The 20,659-nt window shown below is 41.7% G+C and overlaps 1 protein-coding gene across 1 annotated transcript in view; it reads right to left on the reverse strand.

Annotated features, from left to right (window-relative positions):
• Positions 1-12,056: 12,056 nt before the first annotated feature.
• The window catches only part of si (sucrase-isomaltase), a 68,575-nt gene continuing 59,972 nt past the window's right edge, over positions 12,057-20,659 (reverse strand). The window contains exons 45-47 of the mRNA XM_061072760.1: positions 19,900-19,949; positions 15,099-15,269; positions 12,057-12,425 (exon numbers count right to left, since the gene is read on the reverse strand). Of these exons, the coding sequence (XP_060928743.1) occupies positions 12,354-12,425; positions 15,099-15,269; positions 19,900-19,949 (293 nt within the window). The 3' untranslated portion in view covers positions 12,057-12,353. The remainder of the gene's footprint in view (positions 12,426-15,098; positions 15,270-19,899; positions 19,950-20,659) is intronic.

Below are 20,659 nucleotides of genomic sequence, written 5' to 3' on the forward strand. Positions count from 1 at the left end.
TCCAAATTGAGAGTGAAAGACACAGAATACTCATTATACTTCAATTAGAACGCTGCAGCACGATGTTTATACACACAAGGACACAGGAAGGTGAAAGAGGAGCTTTTTCTACTTGATTGTACTTTTTTCATTTTCATCTCTCTGTCCATCTGCCTGACCAGCCGTCCGTCCAGCGGGTCGTCCATCCATCCATTTGTCCATCCACCTTTCTATCCTTCCATCCATTCATCCATCCATCTATCTATCTATACACTGGGACCCTTTGATAAAATTAATGTTATTCTATTAAATATGACGATATATATGTTTATGAGAAGGAGTTAAATGAGTAGGAGTTAAAAGAGTAGGAATAATATCAACCGTGTAATTTTCTTCTTAAGGAAGTTGAAGTTACGCTTTAATGTTTGAATTGGAGCTGTGAGCTTGCACAATTATCACACAAACGACTTTGCTTGATTGTTTAAAATGTATAATCATGATAAAATGATATAGAGTCATTATACCTTCTGCTGTTTTATTTTGTCATACCATCATTATTTCTTTCAGTTTAATATTGTTTCCCTCCCGTCTCTCACTCTCTTTGTCTCTCTGTTTCATCCTCTTTATTTCACCTCGACTCTCCCTGGCTGTCTCCAGCATTATGCTAACACATTTAAAGGCATGCTGCTGCTGTGCAGTGCAATCCTTCAGTGAAGCTGCACTCCCTAAATGTGTCTGCTGGGCCCGTGGTTTCTCCCAAACCGATCAATCTCTGGGATGACACCAGTCCCAAGGTTAAACCAGGGTCACACAAAGGACGCAAGCAGGCGGACATTTACATGCAAGAGCACATGGACCAAACATAAATCCACACATACACAAAAATGTTGTGTTTTTGTGACGAGCATCTGAAGGTGACAAGTCGCATCTGAATATTTGCGTCAATCACAAAAGTAAAACGGTATTTAACTCTCATCAATGTCGATATAAACAAAAAATGATAAATTGTTTATTGTACACTCAGTAAACAGTGACACACACAGGCACACACACACACACACACACACACACACATGCAGCCATATATAGAACAAGCCATGTGCCACTTGCATGTCAAACCATGCATGAAATCACATACACTTGCATAAGCAGACAGCCGTCCATGAACATAAAAGGATGCCCTCTGTCATAAAGTCAAACCTGTATAACTCGATAAACACAAACAGACTCAAAGTCAAACTTCATCTCTGGACCATCAACCCAATTACTCAATATTTCCTTTTAAAATGATGATGATTTTCTAGTCTTACTTCACTTCCATCACTAACAACTAAACGTCAACAGGGTTCAAATCAAATCTGTCCGATTGCGTGACCTCTTAGAGAAGGTTCACGAAGTTGGTGCCACAACAAACACTAGTTCCACTTCCACTTCTCCTGTGACGTCAGCTCGGCATTTAGGAAGGATTTGGTCATGATCCCCATCTTAGTTACCACGGTTACTACATTGAGGAGGTTATTAGACTGCCGGAGGGAATGAAGGTTTTGGACAGCAGATCCTGCAGGGGTTCAATTCCAAGAATAGCAGTCAAAGCCAAGCTGTCTTATGTAATGTACACAAACAATATAGAGAAGAGAGACCACCACTTGCCTGCTAGCGTTGATGAATGGTGTGATGGGAGAGTCCTCCATAACTGCGCCATGACTCATGGTGCGTCACCATCCTCTTCTAGCCACCAGTGAGCTCCATCATTAGTACATTATGTATAGGGGGTTCAGATTAAGGTCATGATGTTCCACCTTCCACTGTATGGGTGAGGGACTTTGACGGAGAAACAACCACTGTTACTGTTTTTTCCCTAAGACTGGGTTTTTTCTGTTTGCATGTTCTCCTTGTGTCCTTGTGGTTGGAACTCTTTGCCTTAGGTCTGAATGGTGGTCTATCTCTGTATCTCTGGGTCAACTCCCCACTCGACCCTCAACAGATAAGCGTTATCAATGAAGGATGTCAGGGAATTTGTTACTTTTTCACACTTTCATACCTTTTAAATTGTGTTTGACTTCTATTACGCCAGATGTTCCACAGATGGTTGACCTGTGACCTGTGCCACACCAGAGGCCTGAGTCTCTGGTGTGGCAGTAAGGTGAACTTTGAGAGTCTGTACCACATGAGGATATCTTGTCAGAGCTTTTAGTGATGGCATTCTATTCAATCCCATCTGGTTTAGCACTGAAATACTTCTATTGTACTTTAAGCGTTTGACTGTCAGCATGTACGTACACAAATCCATGATGTAATGAACTCAAAAAATCAAATGAATATAAAATATTTAAACATCTGTGACCGAAATCAACAGACATTGTGGGGCCTTTCGAGTCTTTTCAATATAATATCTGACTTCATTCCAAAGGAACCCCCATTCTAAACCAACTGTGGGCTGGAGGAATGGAAGCATCCAACAGAGCATTTCCATCAGCCCCCATTAATTGACAAAATTGGATTGTGTCCTTTTTGCTTTCAGGGCTGATCATGCAAGAGAAACCCTTTTGCCATGTTGAAAACTGAAAGTATCCGCAGTTTGACCTTATTTGGAGCACTTTAGACAGCCGAGGCAGAGTGTGTCTTGTAGAATGAATCACCACATCTTTTGAAAATTAAAAAGGGAAATTTGTCATAGGTTTGAAACAAATGATCCTTTTCAGGTGCTGAATTTGCCACGAATGACAGGGAGGAAAACGAGTTCTAGGGGGCGGGAGCTGAAGTTTGTGTTTGTAAACTTTTAAGAAAGGTATATCAATTCCTTATTCTTACGGTGTGTGTGAGTGTGTGTTTGTGTTTGTGTCGTCTTCTCTTTGTTTTAACATCGCCAACGTGAGATTGAGCATATGTGTGCACGGTGCCACTGCTCTTTTTATTCACTCTGTGTGCCTCCTGTTAAAGCTCACTCTGCAATTTTGAATCAAAGCTAAGCAGGTGTCACTCTGGCAACAGACAGATGGGAGACCTCATGCTGAAACCAGAACCCAATCATCTCATCTCTCTCTCTCGCCCTCTCTCCCTCTGATCTCGCTCTGTTGCCTCTGTCTCTCCATTTTTATCAGTGCCACTGTACAGGCTGGCTTTCTTCATACTGGGGGCTTTTATTCTGACAACTGTGTATGAGTGTGGAGGGGATTTCCCTTCCCCTAAATTACCTCAAAAATTTGTATTAAGGCTATTTTTTATCAGACGTTGCTATTCAATTTCCATTTCCCACCTTCACCAGACACAAAGCAATTCAATAAAAACAACAATTGGAATTTTGGGCCACCTGGTTACTTTTGCTCTAGTATTCACTGCTCTTCTAGCTCTGTTTTGGTCTCAAATCACTACTGAGGGAAACATCTGGCCCATTAGCTCCTACATGCTTCACTGAATTCAACAGCTGGTCCCAAACCATGTCTGTCATTCGGTGCTGGGCAGGTTGCACACAGTTGTTTATCAGAGCTTCCTGCTTCTCCACTGTCGCTATTCAATAAAGCCAAAAGGCCAAAAAAGTAGCAGTAAATCAAAAGCACAAATGCTGCCAATGTGTAAAGGCCTGTTTCAGAATGTTATACTCTCATTACTTAACGTGAACTATTCTTCTTCTGCTATTGTTGTATTATTCTTGCCCTCCCCATATCTTTCTTTATTCTGTTGGATCTCACACTATTTAAATGTGTTGACATTGTCAAAAACCTAAACAATGAACGTTCTTCTTTTCTTTCTACTGGTTTGGATTCCCTTCCTTTCTCTGTATTGTTCCGATATCGTATCTCACACAGGATGTATTTCTTTCTCCTGACGCTTTGTCCTCAGGTTTTCGTTTCTCTCATTGTAAATCTGCATCGTCTTTTCTCTTTTTCAGCACATCCTGCTTGCATTTTGTATGTGTCTCTATTTTTAATTTGTCTTTCTCGATATGTCTCTCTCTCTCTCTCTCTCTCTCTCTCTCTCTCTCTCTCTCTCTCTCTCTCTCTCTCTCTCTCTCTACGAGCACTGTCTCTCCTCTATCTCTGATGAGGCCAGCCCCTCCATGGTGATGAGACCGACAGAGGGTGATTAAAGTGGAGTCTCATCTGCTGGGAAAACTGACCTCAATCAGAACTATTCTACCAAGAGGACGCTCCCCTCCTTTCTGTTTCCCTCCACCCATTCCTCCTACTCACTATATCCCTGACTCTCATCCACCATCCTTTATTCTCCCTGACCCACTCCCTCACCATGTCAGTGCTCCCCATATCTCATCCTCCATTTCCCGCTTTCGACTCTCATTTCTCATCTTCCCCTATCCACTCTCAGTGATCACTGTCAATTTGTCATCGTAGGCCGTATTGTTCTGTGATGCTAATCTGTCCTTCTGAGGAACATCAGAGTTTGCCATAATCAGCTCTGTGCAAGAAACCTGGTATTTACAGAAAAATCTACTTTGGAGGGACCGGCTAGTGTTCGAAGTTCTGGATTTTTCACCATGAAAAAGGAGATGAATGTGTGCTGTAGTTCTCTTTCTGATGTGATGTAGTGTTCATTTTTTTTACGTTTTATTTAGAGAATTTGTATCATCTTTACTTTGTCAAGGCAACATTTATCCACAAACTTTACTTTCCAATTTTAGCTCTGCGCTTGCAACACTGCATCATGACTGTCAGTGTTTGCTGCTGAAAATGTAACATGTCCACAGAAGGGCATAAGCTCAGGAACACACATGTTTGTGAAGTGTATCAAAGACACGTGTACAGTCAGGTCCACAAGTCTGAGACCATTCTCCAAATGAATCCCCACTGAGTAAACATGTCATTTCCTGGCAGTGATTGTGATTTACGAGGAAGCTAAAGGTGAAGGCTTCAGTTTAATTCGTTCTATTGTGGTGTTGTTAACATATGATAATTAACAACTGTTCATTAAAAGGCCTAAAAAAACATATTCAATGTAATTGGATGTTGAATTTTGGTCGTCTTTTAATTGCGTTGTTTTTTCTTTCACGTGGCTTTGCTTTTCTCTTCTCTAACTTCTGGGGCAAATTACGTTTTGAGGAAGCATTGTTTTGCTTGAAAGACCCAAAGTGGCACAAATTACATATTGAAAAAATTAAATAAAGATAAAATAAGATGTTTAACCCAAAATAAAAAGAAAGATTCCATTTCCCTCTCTGTGTTTTAAACGAGCAGGGATTATTCTTTCATTTATTGTTTTTTTGTCTCTCGGCGTTATTCGATCAACCAATGGCTACTGGGACAAAGGTATATTTCAGAATTTAAGGCCAACAAGTTTGACCGATTTGATGATTTCATGTGTTATTAGGCAGATATTTTTGTACAGTCTAAACAACCAAGGGCAGAGTGTATTTAGTGTTACTGCACATGCCCTTGACAGCACTGCTGGCTGAGCTTGATTTGAATCTTCATATTGCCGGTGATCAAGCGTGCAGGGTGATTTGCGGCATAATGCATACTGTCTGCAGTATTGAATTACACGGCCACCAGAGGCATTTGACTGGCTCTGCTGAACCGGAAGTGATGCAATCACACTGGCCTCATTTCCAGTGATATTTAAATCCTTTTCTGCATGAACGCTCTGGCCAATTGGCAAATCACTCTTCCGCCGTGTGTGCCCTCTTCTTGATTTGATGTGTTACGAATGTTTGTGTGAGTGCGTGGGTGTGCCGTTGTGGCAATTTGATGTGATTTGTGAAGATGTGTGTGCGTGTGGCCATCCTTTGGTCCTTAATCCACAATCTGCAGTCTGCCAGACAGACATGTCTTTTTTTTCTCAAAGCTCTAACCAAAAAAAAGGAAAAAATAAGTATTTCTCTGTTTGCAGTGAAGGAGCCTTGCAGTTTTACCAGTAAGGCCTAACATGGATCATCCAATCCATCGTTTTGTTCATTTGACTCCACCTAAGGCTTACAGTGAGATCAGAGCTTAATTGGTTGGGTAATCATTTCAAGGCAAACAGAAACCGTTGGTCTTTGGTTCACACAGCAACCAGAGTTTCAGGCTTAACAATATCTGTGTTAAAGACCTTTGACTGCTTGATTTTCCGCTATTAAATCTTAAATAACCAACTTCTAGCAAAAGTCTGCTCGATAGAAAAAAGGTCACAAATGATGTACCGGTTTTACACAACGCAAAATCACCTGCTTCGTGTCTGAACTCCAGCGCTGATCATATCTTTCTGCAGTTTTTTATTTTTCCCTTGCTTGTTTCGTCAAAAAGTAATTTGAGGAAAAGCTATGTTTCTGTTCTCAAATGAGACATTTTGAGAGTGATGATAATGGCGATCATGATGATGATGGTGATTGTCCCAGTTATGATTGCCGTGCCACCTGAAGGCGTAACGTGAGTGTTGACAGATGTGTTTTAATGGCATTCATTAACTAAAGCCATTCACTCTAAAATGAAATGGTTGTCTAGTGCTCTCTGCACATTCGTGTACTTTCTCTTTTGCCCTTTGAGGATGAACCAAATGAAAACCAGTTGTTATCCGCGCCACAGTCACACCTCTGTAACTCCCCTTTGTCGTAAAAGGTCCCCTGTGATGGTTCACTGTCATGCTTTTAATTAAGAATGTGTGATGCTCTCAGATTGTGCTGTCCATCATGTTATCAGTGTGGAGCTGGGTTATAAATGTCATCAATTAATAAACACTGATCCGCCACAACATTAAAACCACCTCCCTATTGCATAGGTCCCCCTTCCCTTGTTCCAGCTTTGATCTGTCAAGACATGTCCTGGAGGATGTGGATAGCCTGTCCTTGACGGGGGGCCGCCATGTATCAGATTTGTTTTTCCAGCACATCGTAGAGATGCTTGATCATATTCAGATCTGAGAAAAATCATGGCCAATGCAATACCCTGAACTCTTTGTCCGGTTCTTCAAACCATTCCTGATCAGTTTGGCTAGCCCTGCTGAAAGTGGCCACTGCCAACAGGAAATGCTGTTGCAACCATGTTAAGGGAAGGTAGTTAGTGTGTATGAAACATCCACATGAGCCAGGACCCATTATTTCCCAGCTGAACATTATCCAACGCATCACACTGAAGCTGGATCTCAATTCCAGAGGCCTTCTTTTTTTGGCTCAACCTAAAAGAGACAGTCTGTTCTATGGAGGTGTTCCTATGTGACACCAGCTTGTCTCGCCCTTACCATTGCATCGTTATGTACTTTGAGCCGCTGTACCTACTGCAACTCAGCCATCCTCATTTGTAGCTGGTTAGCTTTGTCACCCCCACGCAAGGAATCCTAGAGCTTGGTATGTCGGAGAAGGATCCACCAATTGGATCCGTATCTGATCAGGAATGGACAGATGTATTTGTAGGCCACATTTGACACAGCCTTTGAAATGGGAAGGCCTGGTTGGACTGCTGTGCGACCATCATTCCACAAATGCATCCCCCGAAGAACATGGCCCCTGAATTGGGTCACAGCTTGCACAGCAGTGCATCCTGGTGCCATTTCCTCCCCATGGGCACAAAGTACATACACCCTGCAGTTCACATGATACAAAAGCAAATGTGAGTCATCAGACCAAGCCACATACTAACAAGGCTCAATGGTCCAGTTGTGATTCTCAATTGATCACTGTGTGTTCTGCCAGCTTCATATCCCAGCCCGAAAAAGTCTGTGCTCTTCAGCAGGAGTGGTCCAGACAGGCTTTGCTCCCTGCAGGGATCAACAAGGTTCAGATGCACATGACTCGGTAGCTAGATCACTACTTGTCCTTTCTCAGGCAAATGGTGACCTGGCAACTCGTACTAAACACCTCTTGCCATTTAGTTTTGAAGATGTTCTGCTTCCAACACAACTATTTCAACAACTGACTCCTCACCTGCTTAATATATCCCACCCCTTGACAGGTGCTATTGTCGCAAGATAAACAATGTTGCTCGCTTCACCTGTCAGTGGTTGTAATGTTGTGGTTGATCGGTGTATTATACTATCACAGCCTTCAAGCAGGCGGCTCATGTTAGATATTAGTATTACCAATGTGACATTTCTCATGTCAGAGTAAGCAGTGGAGTGGAAAGAGAGGAAACTAAAATATACCAACTTCTGCCACCATCTGGGACATTTCAGCCAGAGATCTGTATTTTATTTAGGAGGAAGGAAAGGCGAGATTGTCCTGTTTTCTCCGAGGGCACACTGACAAATAAGGAGAAATGAAAGAATGTGATTACGTAAAGCAAGTATAAATCAGCTGAGGGACACACAATGCAAAAATCTTAAGGAAGATTTCTCTGAAGAGGAATGTTTTTTTTATGTCAGTGGTTCCTGTTGCAACCCCCCCAGCTTTCAGTGGAGAAAGTATTTAGCTTTGAATTGTCTCTGTGGAGGTTTACTCTCATTTCATTTTCCTATATCACTTTAGGATTTGGTGGGAAAAGGTTTCCTTTGTGCTTGTCTATGTCAGGGACCACTAATGCTCCTTTAATGCAGAGCAGACACACTAATTAGCACGGCTGGTAGATATGTATGACTTGCTGCTGTGCATAACTGCCTTAAGTGAGTGGCAGATTACTGAAGGTGAAAAGGAAAATTGCAAAGCTGGAGCAGGGTGTCAAACACATGAAATGGCTCATGACAAACAGGTGAGTTTTTGGGAGCTGTGTGTATGCATGCGTGTGTTAGTGAGAGTGTGGGTGTGCATTTCAATTGGTGAGACGGGCTGCGAGGATCTGGTCAGGTAGGGTGCTATTGGGCTGTCGACAGAGTAGCTCTGACAGGAAATGGAAATGACAGGATGAGAGAAAAAGTGTGTGAGTGGTGTGTGTATTCATGTGCACACAAGTAGACAAGGACTCCAGCAGGATTTATATCTTACCCATGACTGAGTAGAAGCAGTATTGTGTCACAATATTATGAGAATAATATTATAATTTGTTTAGAAAGAGAATAAATAACCTGTATAGATAATCTGCACTCTCCAGAGTTCCATTACTTCTGGAATCCAAAATCTTGATTAGCAATCCTATTGTCTAGTATATATAGACAATAGGATATATGATGTATTCGAGGAATACATCAGGTTTTTAGGGTTCGGAATTCATATTTATTTCGTTTTTTCCTCTTTGACTTATGTTGATAGTGCAACCTGACCTTTCAAGACACTTTTAAAATAAGAATATTGGATTACAGAATGTATGCAGCTCACATATAGATGGGCTCTGACTGTTATATAAGCCTGCACACACATGCACAGAGCCAATTATCATCCAATGATCAATGATGTAAGCAGTTATAGTTGAAGTTAATTTTGCCACCCTGTGAACACGGAAATAAATCAATTGTGTACACACACACTCACACACACACACACACACACACACACACACACACACACACACACACACACACACACAGACACACACGTCTGACAGTCTTTGATGTTGTCAAAGTGTTTTCCCTCTCTCATGTTGTTTTATCTTTGTTTCCTACTTCATCCGTGACACACTTGTATCCGTCTGTCACCTCAATAACAAAGACGCATTGTTATTGCCACTCATTTAAAAGCACGCTGTCTGGGTTCTCTCTCCAAAAGTCAGAGAAAGGGCACATTGATCTATGGATAATAAGATTTAAGTGAGATTTTGGTTTGGAAAAAAGCTGTTGGGCAACACAGTTTCATTGTGTGAAAATAACTGAAGCTTTGTATACAGAGCATAGAGGAAATCTGACATTTTGTGAATCTCACACCTTATACAAACATGAAATGTTTCATGCAACTTATGCAATTTACCGATTCATGCAAGACAGAAAAAAAGAAACGTTTGGGTATTTTAAGTCATTAAAAACACATATTAGCATAAATATATGTGATTGTTTCTTGATGTCCACAAAGAAAAACAGGTTTGATTGCCCTGTGGTGTTTCCTGTCAATAGGATTACAAAGAATTTGTGACGAAAAAACAAACAAACATTTAAATTCTGAATACACCAGTGGACAAATTTAGATGGTTCCATTCCTCCAGTCTTCTCTTCGCGTTTAGTGGTAGCGTAATTACTTTACATTACCTTATATTAGCTTACATCACATATCATTTAGCTGATGCTTTTATCCAAAGCCACTTACAATAAGTTCATTCAACCATGAGGGTACAAACGCAGAGCAGCAAGAATCATGTAAGTACATAAGCTTAAAAAAAGCCAAACTACAAAGTGCTACATGTAAGTGCAAAATACGAGTGCAACTAACATTATTTTTTCTTTATTTTTTTTTAAATATCAGAGTTGACGATGGTTGTTAAACATCATCATCAGATGTGTTTTTAGTATGTGGCGGAGGATGTGTAGACTTTCTTCTGTCCTGATGTCAATGGGGAGCTCGTTCAACCATTGGTCAAGAAACTGAACTCAGAATGTTCCTTCTAATAGAAAAAGTGCTGCCCATAGATGCACTGTATGAATGTGTGTGGGTGGATGGCAAAAAAACTGCAATGTAAAAGCACTTTGGTTGGTCATCCAAAAGCACTTTATATATACGAACCATTCACCATTCACTGTAAACAGAAGATGGAGTCCAGATTATCCACTCTCTACACCGACAGCCAAAAGTTTGGCAGTTGCCCCCAGAGACTAATTGGTAGTCTGACGATAGCTGATGGGCTCCGAGATTGAACTTTCAGTGGACACGGGCACAGGAACACACCCACATCCACCAGTCAGTAGTGACCCCCCCCCCCCCCCCTGCCCTCCCTCCTCCTTGTCTTCCCTGCAATGAAGTGGCGATTAAGCTGGAAATCAATTTGAAGAGCCCACGGCTAAATTGATATCATTACATTTACTGCGGGTTGAATAATGAATGAATGTATCACTATGCGGGGACGTAATGGGATGAGACAAAGCACAGGTAGACAGCTCGCCGCAGGTGAGGGCTATTATTAGCATCGGGTCCCTGGCACACCCACACAGGACCACACATGTACTGATACATGCCTATCTGCAGCAGTGGAGGCAGAATACACAGTTAAATTGCAATAAAACTAAACAGAGCTAAATGGCACTTCCCGTTAAGCCATTGTCATTGTTGCTGTGTTACACAATGCTGCATCACAGCATCGTGCAGGTTTGGAATGAAAGCATTTCCAGTTGTCGAGTGCAGAGGTGATTCATGTGTTTCTCTCTACCATTCATTAGTCCTGACAGGTTTTTCTATTTTGTTATGAACATCTGTTCGCTGTTTGTTGCCTACTGATAAGCCTGTGGAGTAAAGTATGGGCCAGAACAATATCTGAAAATAACTCACTCTGCAGGTAAAGAGCTGTGGACACGAATTAGGTGAATGTTTTTTTTTCAATCCACTATTAAATAGATTATGTGAAAATAAGTCAAGTTCGACACAATATTTCTACCTGTTAATTAAATGAAACAGGAGCTAAATGTGTGCAGGTAAAATGCATCACGTCTGTGCTTGTTAGATAAAGACGAGCATTATAAAATAAATCTGAGATTTAACAGAAGGGTGATGAATGGAAATTATTAATTAAAAAAGAAAATACACTCGTGTTTTACAGGCTACAAGGACAGAAATAAGAAGGAAATGGGCTTTACACCCAAAAACCCACTAACTGAGGGAATCTTCACGCCTGAAATGGTACGGACCAATCATTAAATAAATACATTTGATCAAGTTAGTTTTGGTTTCACACTGTAATTTAGGGAGCGAAGCCTTTTTGTATGATATAGTATGTCTTGTTATAATTGCCAATGTGGCTGCTCTACCTATACTTGACATTGATTTGTTTATAGGCGGCTTGCTTCAATTTTTTTTTTTTTTTTAAACAAGATCATGGTAAAAAAGTTGACTTTCCATTTGAATTCACTCTGTTAATTCAGTTGCCTCTGAAATATCAACGGTTTCAGTAGCTGCAAAAAAAAGTTATCATTCGAAGATCCTATCACTGGAGGTGAAGGCTGCAAACAATCATTGCTGCTTCATTTTCTTCTTCTGTTGTTTAACGCTGTCTCTACTACGTCTCGACTGGCTGCAATTGATCTGATGTGGTTCACTTTGATCCACACTGAGACCACATCTCATCAAAGACAACAAGAATACCATCTTTTTCAATATCAAGCACTTTATTCATTTGAAGTTTTGCACGGATGATGTGGAAGGTATGTTTTTTAATTTAACATTTTTTTATGTATCTGTGTTCAATCAAGTTTGATGTTATTTCAGGTTTAAAGACACGGTTATGTAAAAAAACAACAGTTTCATCATTTAATCAAGGAGCCCATTTAAGATCATTCACATTCCGGAGAAATTGCATTTCTTTACAATATAATTTTTGACAAACTGTCACTATTCACATATATTTTAAAAGTTTCCTAGAGAAAAACAGGGACTGAGCTGTTGATCAGGTCGACCACGTAATGGTGAAAGGCTTGCCCACACTGATGGCCTTTGAAGTGACATCTAAAGTCAGCTCCTGTAGACACAAGAAGAGAAATGTGTTAAAGTTTTGGTAAAATTGCTTGAATGATCGCAATTTTAATGATCGGGTCAGAAAAAATCCAATACAAAACATAGATTAAAAAATAAAACATCAAATACACAAATATATAAAAAAATATATATGTTTTTGACCATTGAGGAAGCAGTGTAAGGTTTTGGTTTACTAACACGTATGTTATCCTACTTATTGAACTTTCTTATATTGTGTCATTCAGGCTGCAGAGAGGTGTGATTCCCCGTTGACCTGGAGATGAATGGATTGTCTTGAGCTGAAAAACCACTTATTACTCCGCCTGGTCTGTCTCATCCTCATCCCTCTCTCTCTCTGCCCTGATTCCTTCCCCCTGCCCATCTTTCATTCTCACTTTCACCTCTCTCTTCCTCTCCATCTGTTTTTTTGTGGTGTATTCTCTTTTGTCACTTTTGTCCGTCCTCCCCTCTTGGCCTGTCTTTTCATTATTCTCGACTCATCCATGCATCACCATCAAACACACACACAAACACATTCAAAATCCCTCCGTCGTTTTGACTTTGCTCATCTGCAATTCTTGGCCTCTCGTCCGGACTCGCCCTGTCTGTCTCCTCCAAGAACAGTATAAATCTCAGATTTCTGGGCTACTTTCACCTGCGGTTATTTATGGAGCTGCTGGGCCTATCATTTTCATGCTCTTGATAAGTGCTCTGAGTACAGTACACAACCTTGACAGGAACATTTTATCAAAGGCCCAATGAGAAGAGGGGAACACATGCAATCCTTTTAAATCTGGCATTGTCTTCCCTCTTTCTTCTGTTTCACACTCTTGGAGGAGTCACCTTCTGCATCCCCTGTCCTCCACCTCAAAAACGCTGTGTTTCATTGTAAAAAGCTGATACGTCTCTTCTTATGATCCCAACATTTTCTTCATCACTCCTATTTGTGCATATTTTAACTTCTGTCTCTGCAACCTGGCCTTGATTGGAAAGGATGGCCGCAGCTCAAGCCCTGTTATGATGAACATTAACTCCGCTCTGAGGTATCCTGAGCTCCAGCTTAACCTTTCAGTTTACACTGATCTGCCTGCACAGCACCGGAGAGGAGATTTACACAGAGATACCAAGTAGGAAATTCACTTAATGTAAAGAGTCGACAATATCACGGTGCTCAATTTTTTAAACATGGCCACGAACAATTACAGTGCTTATGATACTGTTAGGCATTTTAGACGCATGAATCAACCCCGGGGCACGTAGTGTAACAGTGCGTGTGGCTTAGGTTTGAGTACACAATGCCCCCCCCCCCTCCCCATGATTTTTCTGTCACTTTTCTTTTCTGTTCAACCAATGGAGCGGATGATGGAGGGTGGAAGAGGAAATGACAATCATTTTACATGAGCGGCTTTAAAAAATCACACTCCCAGAGTCGTGTCTCCGGCTCCGTGCTCATCACAAAACAACAGTGTCAGGGGGATCGCAGAGTTGATTACAGCTATTAGATGACAAAGTGCACAGCAGGGGCTGGGGTGTGAACCTGAATGCTGATTTTTTTTTTTTTTTTTTATAGTGACAGGTTTTGACTGGCAGGGAAATGCTCAATCAACTCTGAAGCAGGGGGTGTGTTTATGAAAGGAGTTCATGCAATGATAAAGGAGGCTCACTCAGCTTCCATACCCCTGCACAAACCCACTACCTTCAATGGCACTGATTGAAGGCAGGTGATTCCTATGTTTGTTTGGAGGTTAGTGGAGCAGAAATCTGTATATGGGATGCTAAGGAATGTGTGCACAATCTGTACTTATGCAAGCATTATTATAATATTACATATTAATGATGGCCCTCAGAGTTTAATGCATTGCAACATTAGAAAACACATTTGAACTTCTTTAAAACTACATCTTTCAAATACTCACAATACAATACTCACAACACAACCAAAGACTCTCTACAAAATCGAATACTACTTACACTACACAACTGAAAGTGGCAACACTTGCTTTGAGTTGTGAGTATTCGCTCTTTTCTTTCTTGTTTTTTTTCCATGTGTGTTTTTTTAAATGGTATTGTGTTGAGTCACCGTACACATTGGTTCATATTGTTTGATTGATACTGAAGTTTCCTATTTTCCCATAGCAGATACCTCTATCTAGCATTTAGATTATTAACAACCAGTTAAAATCACAGCAAATTAAAAATGTTGATTTACAAGCAAATGCTTGAAAGATGGAGATAAGAGACATTTTTCAGCTTTATTCACGTTTCTTATTCAAAGCATTGGTGTGATGAGGTTAGTTTATTGGTAAATTGAATAACAAATAAACAAAGAAGAAAATAGGATATTTTACACATTATAGGTCAGTTTCTGTCAACAACTGTGTGCACGAGCATATCACTAATTTTCCAAAAAACAGTGTTTCATCTTTACTAAAAGCTTTTGCGGTCAAAGACCTTTTCCTGTACTTGATGATTTGTGTTTATCTCAGAGAAACTAGTGCACCATGGCAGATTGAATTAAGACCTTGTCATTCTAAGCCAATTTTAAAACGTAGAGGAATATTTAGTTATAATTGATTAAGCTTGTGATTTAGAAATTGTAACTTCTTATTTAATAGAAAACCCAATTAATCACATCTTAAATAAAGTTACTATGGTAACTAAACAAAACTCTGCTGACCTGAGAGTCGAGGTTGTGCTGGGGGATCAGCTGATGCTGTGTTCCGGCTGCGTCTGTTAAGGAGGCTGATGCGATCTTGACGCTGCCTGCGCCCCAAACCTTCACCACGCCCAGGATCAACCCGTCAGCAGGGGCCAGGTTATTGTGGACGACCTGACTCGTCAACTTGCTCTGAAAGAAGTGTTGGAAAATAGGAAGATGGAACAAAGACACAAAGAAAATGAATAAAGACAGAAAAAACGTTATACAAAAGCGATTTGATTAATATTTACTTAAACATTGTTCATCCCATGCATATATTTACTTTATATTAGTGAAGACAGCTTTTGATTTGTGTCACAGGCAGATCATAAATCCTGAACTTAGCGTTGTCAGCGTAATTTGCTGAAAATGGGCTGTAGTGAGCTGAGCCACGGACTTCCATCTCTCTTTATCCAGTTTTATTCCACGCTTCATCTCCTCACAGAGTAAGATTTAACATTTGAGTATCTTTCTCCATGTCATTAGTTTTAGATCCACTGTGATATCATTTTTTTCTCTATGACCTGCTTTTAGTAGATATTATATTCTGCAAGGAGCTCTTAATTTTTTTAATAGAGTGAAATCTGTGCTCTTACCATGTTCACACTGTGGATTAAGACACATGCTTTGATGCACACATACACACACAAACAAAAACGTGTATTATCACTTAACAAAAGTGACAGCCCCTTGAATCAGAGAGACAAAACTAATCTCACTTTGTAAATTGCCTCACTTCGAAGGAACAAAACTCGTATGAAACTAAAGGAGCACAAACGCACACGCACACACACACACACGTACACACACACACACACACACACACATCTACATCCAGATAGTCCTCCAAAATGGCATACGATCTGCTAATCTGCCAGGCAGCAGTGGCCTCATTGCCCAACTTATCCTCATCTTCCCACATCTGCTTGTACACACACACACACACACACACACACACACACACACACACACACACACACACACACACACACACACACACACACACACACACACACACACACACACACACACACACAAAAGGACATTAGAACTCAAAGTCACACACACTCATGCTCTCTTTCTCTCTCCCTCACCCCCTTTGGCTGTCAGACAGTGTGCCTGTTTTATCGCTGCGTGAAATTGCTTTGGAATGAGCCTGATGGTAGGCAGAGGACAGCCACAGATGTTTGGCTATGGTCGCTGTACGTGTGTACATGTATACTGTAGATGTGTGCATACAATGTATGTGTGCGCCTGTATGTTTGTGATTAAACCCACGCTCATCACCGTGTGCCTGTGTGTGATTGTGTGCCCTTGTCTGGCTCGGGAAGCAAACGGGACTAGGTTGGTCCCATTAGTCCCAGTGATTAGAGCGTTTCTGTCATGTCTGAATCAAAATGTGATCAAACTGTGGCCTGGAAAACATTCTCCACTCCCTGGACTTCGCCGTACGGGTTTTGCAACACTTCTAACTTCTAACTGTCAGTATGTCTGTGCATGTCCAGCGTCAATGTCACATTTGTGCCTTTGTTTGTAAGATTTCCCATTTTTTCCCCTTTTAAACCTTTTTAAATGTGTCGGTGAGGTCGTGGATTCTCATGAAATGTAGCAAGGTCGGTGGGGTTGATGCTAATGCTCGGGATTCACAATGCAATGTACAATAATATTCTGATGCTATGGTAGTTGTATTCACATCTAAATCTTCACTTGATGAATGAGGCAAGTGCAACATGTCATTTTGGAGGCACCATTTGTGTTTTGCCAACTGAGGCCACAAAACCTCTCTTTGTGCTTGTGTTTGCGATAGGAGATTATATGAGCCAATATAGATGTGAGAGCAATTTGGGGGCAAAACCACCAGGAACACAATGTGATCTGCATGAACACAACCACATCTGCTCCACTCCAACCTCCTCTGTGCCAGGCAGCCTGTCAGCTCTGAGCCATGTAAATACTAAGCAGGAGCCAGTACTGCGAAGCAGGATTTGCAGTTATCAGGGCAACTTCAGGTTCACTTCAGGTTTTTTCAGTCCTTCAAAGCTTGTTCACTTCTTATCGGGGGGGAAATCCCCACGGTACCTTATGCTGAAAGGCTTTGTTGGAGATAATATCTCAACCTGTATGATATCCCCGCCCACTGGCCAATCAATTCCTTTGAAACATGACATCACCGTTCTGAGAGGATCCTGTGGAGCTCCGTGTGGATTGTTAAGGCCGGCGCATGCTTCTGCGTTTTCACGGGAACGGAGACGCAAGAGCCCTTCCGGGCCCCTCACGGCCCTTCCTACGTCCTTACGTGCGTTGGCCAATTTTTCTAACTAGACGAAAAGCCCCGCAAGCGTCACCCGGCCGCGAGGGCTGTGATTGGTCTGCTGACTACATCATTTCCGGAGTCGCATTTCCGGTTCATGCCCGGAAACCACGGAAGATTTAGAAGAACGAATATGGACCAGATAGAAGAGCACTTGGCAGAAGAGATCCGACACTATGTCCACTAGTATAACCCGTCACTAACCGGCGGATTTTTCCGCCAGAAAAAGGCTCTGCGGAGCCGCCGTGGCGAAAATAAATCGCTCTTCTTCGTGCAACACACGAAGAAGAGCCGACTTCGACAAAAAACATTACTGCGCCTAGTGTTCTGGCGGGGAATTGCATGGCAACACGCGCAACGGTTGGAGAACCATGAATGACAATGAGTCCTGCGTTACAGCTGCGTGCCTGCGGGCCCCTGACGACGCAGAAGCATGCGCCGGCCTTTAGAGGGTCTCTGAGGAGGGCAGGGGTCTTCAGAGGCCCACACAATCCTGTTACCTACTCAGATGAGTATCTACAAGTAGGAGCAATGTGCTCACAGTACCACTGACTGTCTGCAGTGCAGGATAACAAGACATAGGTTTTTCCCATTGTTCTATTATGTCTGAAGAAAGACTCACCATTGACTTCAATTGAATTGGATTCTGCTCTAACACTGTTTACCTTCGAGACGCCAGAAGTGTTATGTGGACTCAAACACCCCCATTGATATAGTGGTGAGTAGATAATGAGTGAATTTTCCACTTTGGGTGAACTATCCCTTTAAAGGGAAGGATAAGGGAAGTTTAAACCCATTTGAGTGCCCATTTAACCACAGTTGATATGGTTCCTTGGGGTATTAATGAAATGTCTGTAACATTTTTGGTCAAAATACCACAAGGATCATTTAAAACAGCAGCCTTTTTACCCTAAAACAGATTGTCCTGTTTTGAGTGCTCCGCCAGACATTGTTTTAAATGTTCCCTTTAAAACAATGTCTGGTTGGTTAAGTGGATTCCACCGCTAACACACCCAGTACATCCCAATCTCTCCTGGTCTCCAGATGCAACAGGCGCATCCTGTCACCATAATCCTAAATGCGCACAGTCATACTCCGTGCACCATGTCGTACAGAAATAGGTCCATGTTTTTATTGATTAGTAATAGTAACGTTTCCATCAGTCAAGTCAAGTGTGGCCTCATTCAGAGCCAGTGCAGACAGTGTGTGTTAACCAAATCCTATTATAGAGGCGACATCATGTGATTAAGTGAAACGTTTCATCTCATCCAAGAGGCCTCTTCACTTCAGTTCGACAGGTCTTGTTAGCAAAGAACAGATTCATATCTCGAGGCCCCGAGTTATTTATCTCCTTCCTGCGTGTTATTATGTCGTGGCCACATAATTTATCTTTTTTACCGAATGTCACCGGCTACACATTCACACAATCGGTGACTTTTTACCAGCTCCATCCTGCATGTATTTTCTTTTACTCTGGATAATGTGTTTGTTCTCCTTGTATTCTCTAATATAACAGTTTACTCCTTGTTTGTTAAATTTGCATCTCTGCTGCCAGTTAACTTTTCCATGCAAAACATCGCCCCTTTGATGTAAACACACTCATATGTAGAATATGAACTTTTTTAAAACTAGTTGACACTTAGCCTGACAATGTTTTTTAGGTCAATTCCAGCCGGATAACAGAAAGATATCAGGGTTTTGTTGAGCCCGCTGCGTAGTCTGGGCCCCAGGTGTGTGCACAACAGAATCGCTTGAAGAAAAAATGATACTGTGGCTTCATCAGGGGTGTCGGCATGGTGATGGCACAGAGGCCTTACAAACCCACTCAGGCCCTGTTCAGACCTGGTATTAACCTCCATCATATCAGATCACAGCGATAAGATCACCCCTTCACAACTGGTATTATAATGTGTCCTGCATGTGTCTCCTGTTACCATTTAAATGCAAATAATCAGAACATCATTTGTGTTTGTGAAGAGAAAATGATTGTTGTTTTTACCCAGACTGCGGGGATGAATCCACGCAGCTATGAAGCCTTTTGGTGCGTGTACTTAGCATTCAGCACTTGGGATCAGATCACTCAGGACAAATGTTAATACCAGGCAGGATCCACCCTACAGTCACTATTGTCTTATGTCACCATGACATCCACAGGACGCCTAAATTGTACATCAAAAGCAATGAGACCAGGTGAATAAAATTGTCGTACACCAGTAAAAATGAATAGCTCCTGCAATGTGTGTGTGTAGTTCATAAAAGCTCAAATCCATACCACCACCCTAGAGTTAGAAAGAAATCATGTGCTAATGGTTTCCAGTGGTTAGCCTTTGACATCTGCCCACCACAGCTCTGATTCATGGTAAAAGCCCGGCCTTATTCTCCCAGTTCTGCTGAATTAATGAAAATAATGAAGAGAGAGAGGGAGGGGGGGAGGGGGACGTGACATGTAGTTGGCCCCTGTGAACTCACCGATTCCGCTGCGAAGGAGGTCAGCAGATATTGTTCTTTCTCAACCGTGTCTGAGGAGAGAGAAAATCGGAGTGAATTACATAATGAGGAAGAAATGGAAGGAGCAGAGAAAATAGGTGCCACGACTCGGATGAATGACGGAGGTAGAGAGAGCGAGAGACAGGATGAGAGAATTCCTGTTGACAAAAGGCCCGAGTTCAGTGGGAAGCGGGTATACAACTAAGTGGTCACCTGATGACGTAGGTCAAAGACTAAGTTATGTGGTGAAAGGATTCTTTACTGTGTAAACAGAACACTGAGTGCATGCGTGAACAAATAAGGCGAGAAATATCTTTAATTAACACACACTACACAGTGACTCATCACAGAGTATGTCGTCAACTTATTAGTGCTTGATTAAATGAGGCTAGTAATTAGGGAAGTCGCTGAGGTAAATAATTGACCAGCTACACACTACTTCACCGCATAAAAGAATGAATAATTAATAAGTCGATGAATGAGTGAACATCAGAGCGGCTGAATGAATGCGTGGCCGGCGCACAGATGAGTCTGCGTGATTGACAGCCGAGTGAGCAGCTCACCCTCTGAAGTGAAAATCCGAAATGCAGAACAAAAAAAGAAAGAACCTGATAATACATGTAAGCAGGCGCTAATGCGAGAGGAAGAGCGAACAAGAAAGACACGGAGCAGCTGCTGAAGTGAGGAGCGAGGGAGCAGATAAAAGAGGAGTGATGGAGAGCGTATCTCCGCGAGGCGCCGC

The sequence above is a fragment of the Limanda limanda genome, chromosome 6 (assembly GCF_963576545.1).
Source record: "Limanda limanda chromosome 6, fLimLim1.1, whole genome shotgun sequence".
Lineage (NCBI taxonomy): Eukaryota > Metazoa > Chordata > Actinopteri > Pleuronectiformes > Pleuronectidae > Limanda > Limanda limanda.